The sequence below is a fragment of the Helianthus annuus genome, chromosome 17 (genome assembly GCF_002127325.2).
Source record: "Helianthus annuus cultivar XRQ/B chromosome 17, HanXRQr2.0-SUNRISE, whole genome shotgun sequence".
In the NCBI taxonomy this organism is placed as follows: domain Eukaryota; kingdom Viridiplantae; phylum Streptophyta; class Magnoliopsida; order Asterales; family Asteraceae; genus Helianthus; species Helianthus annuus.
The window spans coordinates 65,558,768-65,571,176 of NC_035449.2; the positions used below are offsets into that span (position 1 = coordinate 65,558,768).

A 12,409-nucleotide genomic window follows, 5' to 3' on the forward strand; every position below is an offset into this window, starting at 1 on the left:
TTCAGCCAAAAAAGGAATTTTCCGGCCAAAAACGTTTTCTGACGACCGGAGGCTAACAACGTTAGGGTTCTGTTAGTCAGGGTCTGTTGGAGGCCAATATGTTAATAGTTAGGACTGTTGGCGGCCAACGACGAATAGATGGGATTATTAAAATCCAATATTCCATATATTTATTGTGGCTACTCTAAAAAACCAATTTTAACTTGACTAACAACACCTCTCATATACACAATTATGAGTGTTGACCTTTTGTTACAAACAGAAAAAACAATTGAATTTTTTTAATATAAAGTTTACAATAATGAGGCCGGTGCCTGACTATTTAGATTTTTCTATTTTATGTGTAATAAATAAATATACCATCTTGCAAACACGCAAATGCCTAACTATAAATAGAAAAAAAAAACAATTTAATCTTTTTTTAATATGAAGTTTAAAATAATGAGGCCGGTGCCTAACTATACTGATTTTTCTGTTTTATGTATAATAAAGAAATATAACATCTTGCAAACACGCACATGCCTGACTATTTTGATTTTTCTGTTTTATGTATAATAAATATAACATCTTGCAAACACACACATCATCCAATAATGGACTTTGTGATTATTGTGAGTATACTCTTTTCTTACATCCTCATCCGAGCCACATTCTTCGTTTTTGGTGTGGGTAGACCCAAGAACTTACCTCCAGGCCCAACACTTCTGCCGATCATCGGAAACCTCCATTTGCTTGGAGACCAACCACACCAGTCGTTAGCCAAACTAGCCGAAACCCACGGCCCTATAATGTCTTTACAACTCGGTCAGATCACCACACTTGTCATCTCTTCTGCAACTGCAGCCAAAGAAGTACTCCAAAAACAAGACCTTGCTTTCTCCACGCGTCATGTCCCTGACGCGTTGAACGCTTGTAGCCATGCCAGCCACTCGGTCGCATGGCTTCCGGTCTGCACCGAGTGGCGCACCCTCAGAAGGATCCTTAATTCCAATATCTTCTCCAACAACTCCCTTGAAGCTAACGAGTGCTTGAGGAGCAAGAAAGTTGAAGAGCTAATAGCATACTGTCGGAAAGCGAGTGTGTCGAATGATTATGTGGACATCGGTCGGGCTGCTTTCAGAACCTCGTTGAATCTTTTATCCAACACTATTTTCTCCAAGGATGTAATAGACCCGTATGAGGATTCTGGCAAAGAGTTTAAGGAGGTTATTACAAGCATTATGGTGGAGGCCGGAAAGCCAAATCTTGTGGACTTTTTTCCGGTATTGAAGAAGATTGATCCACAGGGTAACAGGAGAAGAATGAGTCATTATTGTGGGAAGGTTCTTAAGATATTTGAGGAGTTGATTAAAGAGAGGTTGAAAATGGGAAGATTGAAGCATGATGATTTATTGGACGTGTGTTTGAACAACATTCAAGACAACCCAAACGAGAACAATCACACACACATGGAGATCTTGTTTTTGGTGAGTAAATTAGTTATTTTCAAAGGCTTTGATGATGATAAACTTGTTTTATGCAATTAGACATAAAAAAATAAACTTTAATATCAAATATATCTACATATTTTATTAGAAGGTTATATCGTTTTATAATAGAACAGCTAACACATACATTCTCTAAATCTACTCTTAAATGTATATTAATGCATGGGACTTGAACCTTAAAAACTCGGGGAGGAATGTTTTTACTTCACACTTTGATACCACTAGGTTTTGGTTAAAATCTACATCTATTTGAATAAGATACTTGCCACAAAATGAATTTCTTGAGATTTTCTTTGATGTTTCAATTCTAACATGATTCCATATGATGATATAGGATTTATTCAGTGCTGGAACTGATACGACCTCAAGCACATTAGAATGGGCAATGGCAGAAGTACTACACAACCCAATAGTCATGAAAAAAGCCAAAGAGGAGCTTGAGGTTGTAATATTCATAAGTTTATCACGATAAATAAATATAATAACTAAGAAAAAGTTATTTTTATTGAAAATTGGATAGTTAAATTAAGTTTGCATTATAGTTATCTAAATTAAATTAAATTATTTTGATTCATAAGTTCCTAATATGTTATGGCATGGAAACGTAGATGAGAAGAAAAATAATAATAATTGAAAATAATTATGTACTTTCAAAGTTTTGTATTCATTCCATGTGACCTTATAATTCTCGTTCATAAGCATTCTCAAATATTTTCCTTTTCAAAATCAAATTGAACTAACCCACCCGTAGATTTGGGAATACGAAACCGTAGTCTCTATCATTCAACAGATTTTGTATTAGATACTCATCCTTTATAAACGAAACCACGATATCAATAGCCCCATCGTGCCCACGTTCTTTTTCTTAGCTAGAAACCGTGCCCTTCCAATTGTTACCATAAATTCCGACATCTGGAGCCTCCGAGCTGCAACCAGTTCCGTTCAACGACACCCTCCGTACAACCACCACGACTTCTCGCCGCTGCAATCGGACTTTCGACTCACGATTCAGCCGACGTGAATCACCACTATCGCCACCTTAGTCCCGCTCCGTACGACCGTTCAAAGCGCGTATTGTGTGTCTCCGGTTAGCCCCGTTCGGATAATAAGGTACTAAATCGAAGCCTCTTATGATGCAAGTATAGATATACGAATTTTCGGTTTTGTTTCGATTCTTCTGGTGACTAAGTAAAACTACTATCAACCTAAAGATAACAACGTTAAAGACTCCTATGGTTTGGTTTTGTTCACTTTCTTGGCATTCACTTTCTGGTCCATTGTTTAAACAATTGAACTTGAGGTCTAAATTAAGTCAGAGATTATTTACTAAACATTTATATGAAGAAACTAGTAGAACACAAGTTGTTGAGTCCTTTTGTTTTAGTATGATAACCTACTGTTAAAGGTTGAGGATGAAATACTACATCCAAAGAACCGATATATAATAATACTTGGTTGATTAAATCTGTTTTGAGTCGTTAACGTACATTATATAACACCAATAAAAAAAAACGTGTTTGAACAGGTGGTAAGATTTACAAATGTGCTAGTTAACAATCTTTTTCTTTACTATATTATTATTATTATATTATTGTGTATGTTGAGATTAATTATTACCATAAATGCTTAAGAGTAAATAATAAATAAAGATCTCTAAAATCATTGGTCAACGGGAATTCCTTAACAAATAAGTCAAATAATTATCATGAAACTGATTCTGGTTGTAACGGGATTATAGGTTTTTGATTTTCGAGGTCGACTTGATTAATTGGGTTTTCTTTTGCTTGCTAATAAGGTACGGATTCTGTTTTCTTTTCATCATAGTATTTTTATTCAATTCCGTTACTTTGTAGTACGGATGTTTTTGTCAGTAGTTTCTGTTTCGCATTCTTATATGACTAGTGTGTATTGTAGCATGCAATAGACCTTATACATTGTGCTCATTATTGCATGTTCCCTTTAGACTTATGTCAAGATACATTTTATTTCTGATACGGCTTTGTACTCTGTCACCCGAGCGCTTCTGACTTGTCGTTGGGGCGTCAACGACATGGCACTCATCGTGACGGTGCGTAACTAAAGTTCACGGCGTTTCTAGTTTGTGCTTGTGTAGCACATGGCCCCTAGAGGCGAATAGATCGATCTTAGCTCTGACTCCTGACTCCTGACTCCTGACTCCTGTTGAGATGGAATAATGTTTGTACGCCTACATGCACCATCTCGGCGCATGGACTATAGCCATGCATGCCTCTGTTTAGGCTCGTGGGTGCTTCTATATTACGTGACTTGTTTTATTGTTATATGTTGTCACGTATGTCTTGTCTCTGTTATGATATGTTTGATATGTTATATGCATCAGATTATGTTCAGTAACTGTTATCTGTTCAGTATAAGTTTTGGGATTCAAGTTATATAATTATCTGTTTCAGTGCCAAAATCTAGACTTGTTTAACGTCAGTACCGTTCATGTTTCTGTCCGCATGTCTGTCTTACTGTTACTGTTGATTTCTCCGTTACTGGGCAACTTTTTGGCTCAGCCGTATTTTCTTTCTGGTGTTTGTCTTATGTATTTTCAGGTAATCAGGGGAACAGGGATGAGTGAGAGGAATATGAAGTTCAAGTTTTAAAAGTTTTCGTTTTCTTTTATTTCAGTAATTGAATAATATAAGACTTAGGTTTTCTGGTGGGTTCGAGACTTTTGTTTCTTGGTTTCTTTCGTTTATTGAAACTCTTTGGTTTTTGATATCTGTAATAGTGACATGCTAGCCCGTTCTGGGTTGGGGTGTTACAGTTATGGTATCAGAGCCCAGGCTCTTTCTTGTAGAAAACTTAAACAATAATAAATAAACATGTGAGTTAATGGGTAGACGTCGGGTTAGGATTCCGTCCGTGTTATCTTCCGCACGCTATGAAACTTTCCTCTTTTCACACGTATCTTCTTTTCAGATGCCTCCTCGAAGAAATGTGAACAACAACGACGTCCCTATTGAGACTCTGATTGCTAATGCTGTCAATACAGCTATTGCGGGTTTAGTTCCCAACCTTCTACAACAGTTGCAGCAGAACAACAATAATGTACAACCACCCGGGGGAAACAACAATGGTAACAATAACGCTCCTGTTACTATCCTTGATTGGCTTGAGCGCTTCAGAAAGGAAAAGCCAAAATCGTTTAGTACCGCTGCTACACCAGTTGAGGCGGAAAACTGGATTGCTCATATCGAGAAGTTGTTCGAAGTGATGGGCGTGGCTGATGCGTTCAAAGTTAGGCTTGCTAGTTATAAGCTGGAGGACGATGCTCATAGGTGGTGGAAGACTTTGAAAGAAGCTCGTGGAGGAGATCAGTATGCAGCAACACTTCCTTGGGCTGAATTTCGCACTTTGTTTTATCAGCAGTACTTCACTGACGCTGATAGAAGTGAGTATCTGAGAGAGTATGCTTCTGTCAGGCAGGAGGATGACGAGCCTATTATGGAGTTCAAAGCTCGTTTTAGTCGTTTGGTTAATTTTCTTGGCCCGGCAGCAGGTACACCCCAGCAGCAGACTGAGAATTTCAAATGGGCTATATGCGATCGAGATAGGAAGTTCATCCTGAATCTTCGTTTCACTGACATTACTGAGGTAGTTGATGCTGTCAAGAATTTGAATAATGAGAAGAAGCAGCGTGAGAAGAAATCGGATGGTGATCGCAAACGCTCTAGGGAAAACAATCAGGATAATTCCAATAATCAGGGTGGCATTGAGCAATCCCAAGACTGCGAGGACCGTTCTGATAGGTATTACAACAATAAGTCGCGAAGTGGAAGAAACCGTTATCAGAATCGTAGGCCTGCACAGAATCAGACGCAACAAAGCGAGGCCCCTGGAGCACAACCACGTAATCAACAAAACCCGAATCAGAATCGTGCTGATATTCCTCCTTGTACTCATTGTGGGAAACGTCATGGTGGAGCATGTCGTCTTGCTGAAGGTCGTTGTTTCAGATGTGGAGATTCAGACCACTTGATTAGGGACTGCCCTCAGCCCGAGCAGCGAGCTAATACTGGTGAAAACACTAGGACTACTAGGGGAGGTCGAGTTTTCGCACTCGCAGCTAATGATGCAGCTAATGCCCCAGGTACGCTTTCCGGTTATGTGCAATTGGTGAACGTGATACGTATGCTCTTTGATATTGATGCGACACATTTTGTAGTATCACTTTTATTTGCTAAGTGTTTGAAGTCCATGTCCACTGCTTTAGAATATCCTCTAGTTCTATCTGCTCCTTTTAGAGATAGTTATTTTGATTTGATTTAGTATCCGTTTATTTGCCATCTCAGAAACTCCGTACATTAGTACGTATGATGTCTAAATGTTTGTTACGTGTAAAGTCTATTTGGTGCCCGTTATGATTGAGACCGTCCGTACCCATACTTCGCAATTTTGAGGACAAAATTTTTTTTAAGATGGGTAGAATTGTAATATTCATAAGTTTATCACGATAAATAAATATAATAACTAAGAAAAAGTTATTTTTATTGAAAATTGGATAGTTAAATTAAGTTTGCATTATAGTTATCTAAATTAAATTAAATTATTTTGATTCATAAGTTCCTAATATGTTATGGCATGGAAACGTAGATGAGAAGAAAAATAATAATAATTGAAAATAATTATGTACTTTCAAAGTTTTGTATTCATTCCATGTGACCTTATAATTCTCGTTCATAAGCATTCTCAAATATTTTCCTTTTCAAAATCAAATTGAACTAACCCACCCGTAGATTTGGGAATACGAAACCGTAGCCTCTATCATTCAACAGATTTTGTATTAGATACTCATCCTTTATAAACGAAACCACGATATCAATAGCCCCATCGTGCCCACGTTCTTTTTCTTAGCTAGAAACCGTGCCCTTCCAATTGTTACCATAAATTCCGACATCTGGAGCCTCCGAGCTGCAACCAGTTCCGTTCAACGACACCCTCCGTACAACCACCACGACTTCTCGCCGCTGCAATCGGACTTTCGACTCACGATTCAGCCGACGTGAATCACCACTATCGCCACCTTAGTCCCGCTCCGTACGACCGTTCAAAGCGCGTATTGTGTGTCTCCGGTTAGCCCCGTTCGGATAATAAGGTACTAAATCGAAGCCTCTTATGATGCAAGTATAGATATACGAATTTTCGGTTTTGTTTCGATTCTTCTGGTGACTAAGTAAAACTACTATCAACCTAAAGATAACAACGTTAAAGACTCCTATGGTTTGGTTTTGTTCACTTTCTTGGCATTCACTTTCTGGTCCATTGTTTAAACAATTGAACTTGAGGTCTAAATTAAGTCAGAGATTATTTACTAAACATTTATATGAAGAAACTAGTAGAACACAAGTTGTTGAGTCCTTTTGTTTTAGTATGATAACCTACTGTTAAAGGTTGAGGATGAAATACTACATCCAAAGAACCGATATATAATAATACTTGGTTGATTAAATCTGTTTTGAGTCGTTAACGTACATTATATAACACCAATAAAAAAAAACGTGTTTGAACAGGTGGTAAGATTTACAAATGTGCTAGTTAACAATCTTTTTCTTTACTATATTATTATTATTATATTATTGTGTATGTTGAGATTAATTATTACCATAAATGCTTAAGAGTAAATAATAAATAAAGATCTCTAAAATCATTGGTCAACGGGAATTCCTTAACAAATAAGTCAAATAATTATCATGAAACTGATTCTGGTTGTAACGGGATTATAGGTTTTTGATTTTCGAGGTCGACTTGATTAATTGGGTTTTCTTTTGCTTGCTAATAAGGTACGGATTCTGTTTTCTTTTCATCATAGTATTTTTATTCAATTCCGTTACTTTGTAGTACGGATGTTTTTGTCAGTAGTTTCTGTTTCGCATTCTTATATGACTAGTGTGTATTGTAGCATGCAATAGACCTTATACATTGTGCTCATTATTGCATGTTCCCTTTAGACTTATGTCAAGATACATTTTATTTCTGATACGGCTTTGTACTCTGTCACCCGAGCGCTTCTGACTTGTCGTTGGGGCGTCAACGACATGGCACTCATCGTGACGGTGCGTAACTAAAGTTCACGGCGTTTCTAGTTTGTGCTTGTGTAGCACATGGCCCCTAGAGGCGAATAGATCGATCTTAGCTCTGACTCCTGACTCCTGACTCCTGACTCCTGTTGAGATGGAATAATGTTTGTACGCCTACATGCACCATCTCGGCGCATGGACTATAGCCATGCATGCCTCTGTTTAGGCTCGTGGGTGCTTCTATATTACGTGACTTGTTTTATTGTTATATGTTGTCACGTATGTCTTGTCTCTGTTATGATATGTTTGATATGTTATATGCATCAGATTATGTTCAGTAACTGTTATCTGTTCAGTATAAGTTTTGGGATTCAAGTTATATAATTATCTGTTTCAGTGCCAAAATCTAGACTTGTTTAACGTCAGTACCGTTCATGTTTCTGTCCGCATGTCTGTCTTACTGTTACTGTTGATTTCTCCGTTACTGGGCAACTTTTTGGCTCAGCCGTATTTTCTTTCTGGTGTTTGTCTTATGTATTTTCAGGTAATCAGGGGAACAGGGATGAGTGAGAGGAATATGAAGTTCAAGTTTTAAAAGTTTTCGTTTTCTTTTATTTCAGTAATTGAATAATATAAGACTTAGGTTTTCTGGTGGGTTCGAGACTTTTGTTTCTTGGTTTCTTTCGTTTATTGAAACTCTTTGGTTTTTGATATCTGTAATAGTGACATGCTAGCCCGTTCTGGGTTGGGGTGTTACAGAGGTAGTTATTGGTAAAGGTAAGATGGTAAAAGAGAATGATGTCGGGAGGCTACCCTACTTATCATGCATTGTGAAAGAAACCTTAAGACTACACCCACCAGTTCCCTTACTTCTTCCTCGAAAAGTTGTTAAACAAGTACAACTCAGTGGATACACCATCCCAGAGGGTACAAAAGTTCTTGTGAATGCATGGGCCATAGGACGAGACCCAACCATATGGGATGACTCGCTAGTGTTCAATCCACAAAGTTTTTTAGAGTCTGGGCGTGATGTTCGAGGTCAAGATTTTGATTTAATACCATTTGGTGCTGGACGAAGAATATGCCCTGGTTTGCCACTTGCAATCCGTGTGGTCCCAGTCATGTTGGGCTCACTACTCAATAATTTCGATTGGAGTCTTGACACTAATATTCAAGACAAGGCTTTGGACATGAGTGAGAAATTTGGAATCACCTTATCAAAGGCTAACCCTCTTTGTGTTGTTCCTATACCACTAAACTAGCATCCATTCATTCACATCTTTTATAATTTAATGATCCATCATACTCTCTTTAGCCTCAATAATGTAACACGTGCCCAGTTATTTTCATTTGTTCTCGTGTGGAAGTGAATATTTTTAAGTGAATTTGGAGGGGTTCACTTCTTTATGTTACTGTTGGATTTCATATATTATAATTGGATATTCTAGTTTGATGTCGATTGTGACAACTGTGTTCTATAGTCGTGGTTCAATGTAAAACAATGATGATTATTAATAAAACAATGTGCTTTGGTGTTATTATATGTGTTTTGATGTTATTATGTGTGTATTTGTGTTTGGTGATTTTTCAATTTGACTCAAATCCGATTTCAAGCTTTAAATCGCTTTCTGGAAGGTTATACATGATCTGATGCGTAAATATAACCAGTTTAATGCAACAAACACTCCGGAATAGTGAAATAGGCTTAACATACCTTAAATAACCTCCACATAAATTAGAAATAAGTTTTGGATGGTTTGGTGTGTTAAAATCAAGTTTGTTCGATTGCAAGGACTATTTGTGTCAAACTACGAAACTATACAGATTTGTATAGTAACGAACATTCCAGAACTTGATCATAAGTTAAACATACCCTAAATAACCTATACATAGCTTAGAAATAGGCTTTGAGGGGTTCGGTATGCTAAAATAAACTTTATTTATCAATAGGGGCTAAAAGCGTCAAAAGTGCACAAGTTTGCACTTTCGCGCATATCTTACGTTCTGAATACATCCGGACATCCAAAAATTTATGTAAGCATTAAAATATTTTATTTTAGTGTTTGGCATGATAAATTCCATTCGTCGCTTAATTTGGATCGTTTTTTGCGTTCGTTGCGACTTCCGTCGTAATTAAGCGAATAACGCAACCGTACGACCAAACGAACCGACATCCGAGATATTTTTGAGCATGTTTTGAGTTCCCTATACCTTAACATTATTTTAGAGCCTTGAAATGGGGTTAACGGGGCTTAAAAGTGCAAAGAAATCAAGTTTTACAAATGCAGGGACCATTTTTGAAATTTCTGACCAGATTCAGTGAACCTAGTCCATTTTGAAGTGTTGATGGTTTTAACCCTTGGTTTTGCAAAACCATGGGCTGGTATTCAATGAACCTAGTCCATTATGACTCGTATTAGGGGCTCCCATGGTTTTAGAAAACCATGGGCACACATGTAAGGTCCAGATCAAAGCTCAGTTTTCGATGAATGATCTTAACGGTTCTTGAATTCCTATAAATACCCACCCTCACTTCCTCCCAAAGCACACTTGAATCTGATTTTTGCTCTCTAAATTGAAGTTTATGCTTCATACCTGAGAGTAAATCATATCAAGAGCTTGCGGGGACCTTCTGTAAGTATTCTTTCGTTCTTTTCAGTCGTTTCCATCGTTAAAGTCAAACTGCGTTTGACTTTCTGCTTTGCCCAGTTTATGGCCAACGCGAAGTTCGTTTGAACTTCATAACCTGAGCGTAATCACGATGGTTATAGTCCCTAGTGACTATACCTACTGATTACCACGTTATCTAGGCTCAGTGACGAGTCGTAGTTTCGGCCAAAATGCGTTTTCTCGCGTATTTTGTAACCAAACTACTCTAGGATATCAAAATCGTTTGTTTTGATATCAAAAACTATTTTCTAACTTAACTAAACATGTTCTAGCATGTTTAGCTCGTCACTTTTTAGATTAGTGCTTGTGTAGAGTCGTAAGTCAAGCGGACTAAACACCCGCTTAGACTTTCGAACACGACCCGTTTGGTCGATCAATAGGATCCGACCAAACATGTTTAGTGACCATAGTAGTGTAGGTAATAACCTTCTGAGGTTATACCTTATGGTCACTTAGGTTTGATTAGTCGCATGATAGGTAGTTTATATGCCTTTGGTAAATTACCAAAATGCCCTTTTCATACATAATTGGTAATTAAGCATATGTAACCTAACATTTGTCACATAACTGATTATGTAACATATTTAAACATGTCTTGGCATATAATACTTATCATAGGACTAGTTAGACGTCTCGAACACGCTTTTGCGCGCACGACGCGCTAAAGTAGCGTAAGCTACCTTAATGGGTCGCGATGGGTCGAAAGCACTTAGGTTAGGTTTCAATTTAGGATGTAGGCTTTGTTAAACCATATCACATGAGTTCCAACACTCATTTGGTTCACAAGACCTCATTATGTTCGATCTTCCGATTTATGCGTCTATTGTTTGACTAGTGGTTCGATTACTAGGTGCTACTTGATTTCTCTGGTTTGCTTGAGTTTGATTGAAGTTCTATTGATTGAGGATACTTTGCACTTCATGTGAGTACATAGTTCCCCTATTTTACTGTTTTTAAAGGTTTTGGGGTGATTCATATGTACAAAATGTTTTCAAGGTTTAAACGATGATTTCAAAAACGATTAAAACGATTTTTACTAAATAATAACGATTTCAATAATGTGAACAAAACTTTATGGTTGTAGTTACATAACAAATGACATTCATTAATTTTGGCCCAACCGACTAGTATTAGGTTATGGTACCATAGGATCTGAAAAATCCCGTTACTTTACTACACCCATGGTTATGTGTGGGGGTTGTGGGTAGCGACTGAATCTGATGTTTGTTAACTTACCCTTTGGTGGTTTCTTAATTCGAGAAGCGAGAAGCGAGGTAATCGAGTCACGAAGGTTTGAATGTTGTTAGCGAGACGACCATAAATAGTTTTTCACAAATTAAAATGAGGATGATTTTGAAACGATTTTAACGAGTTAAACGATTTGGGTAAACGATTGGTTAGTGTTTAGATAACAGGACGGGTGTAATGTGAGGAAAGCATCGTGGATACGCCGCTGGTACTTCCTATATATAAGTGTTTTCAACATATTACATACCGTGGCGTTATTTAGTTCACTTGGGTAAACGATTTTGAAACAATGTCAAACAACGGTGTTTTTCTAAAGGATATAAACTATACGAGTTATAAACGTGTTTTTACAAGATGTTTTACAAGTTGGTTTCTAAAAACAAATGTTTTTGGGGTTTAGAATCATGGCTACGAGATTTTTAAAACAATAACCATCTTGATTTGAGTTGGTTAATTATGTTGCAATACACTTTTCAAAACAAGGTTTGCATTTTGACTCTTGTAGTCTAATAAAGTACTGCAACATATAAACGAGCCATGATTCCGATACTCTTATAAAACCTATGTACTCGCCAGCATTTCTTTGCTGACTAAGTTTTTACATATGTTTCAGGTGTTGATGCTTGATTGATTTCTAGGATGCATGTGTCACATAGGATCTGGACAAGGCCTTAGTGACATAATAACTATGATAGACGATATAAAACTTGTTTGTTCTATGTGTTAAGACAATGTAATGTTTAATTTTATCAATAAAACGAATCACTTTTTGTATCCATGGTTATTAAACAATAGCTTCGGTAACAACACTCCCCGACGTTTCCGCCACGGTTTGTTGTCCTACGTGGTCGGGGTGTGACAGAAGAAGTTGGTATCAGAGCCAATGGTTATAGGGAATTAGGTTTTTAGTAATGCTTTGACCTAGACTATAACTTTTAGGACCCTAACGCAAGTTTCTTG

At 37.3% G+C, this 12,409-nt stretch overlaps 1 protein-coding gene across 1 annotated transcript; it reads left to right on the forward strand.

Moving 5' to 3' along the window:
• The first annotated feature begins 576 nt into the window (after window positions 1-576).
• LOC110925611 (7-ethoxycoumarin O-deethylase) lies at window positions 577-9,044 on the forward strand. Its single transcript, XM_022169522.2, has 3 exons — window positions 577-1,466; window positions 1,822-1,929; window positions 8,293-9,044. The coding sequence occupies exons 1-3, from the start codon at window positions 594-596 to the stop codon at window positions 8,791-8,793; spliced, it is 1,482 nt and encodes a 493-aa protein (XP_022025214.1). The 5' UTR covers window positions 577-593; the 3' UTR covers window positions 8,794-9,044.
• The last annotated feature ends 3,365 nt before the right edge of the window (window positions 9,045-12,409 follow it).

What these genes read in the sequence shown, in the direction of transcription:
- LOC110925611 (XM_022169522.2), top strand. Translation starts at nt 594, where the DNA reads ATGGACTTTGTGATTATTGTGAGTATACTCTTTTCTTACATCCTCATC. An exon ending in ACATGGAGATCTTGTTTTTG is followed by an intron (nt 1,467 to 1,821) that starts GTGAGTAAATTA and finishes ATGATGATATAG; the next exon opens with GATTTATTCAGTGCTGGAAC. An exon ending in AAGCCAAAGAGGAGCTTGAG is followed by an intron (nt 1,930 to 8,292) that starts GTTGTAATATTC and finishes GGTGTTACAGAG; the next exon opens with GTAGTTATTGGTAAAGGTAA.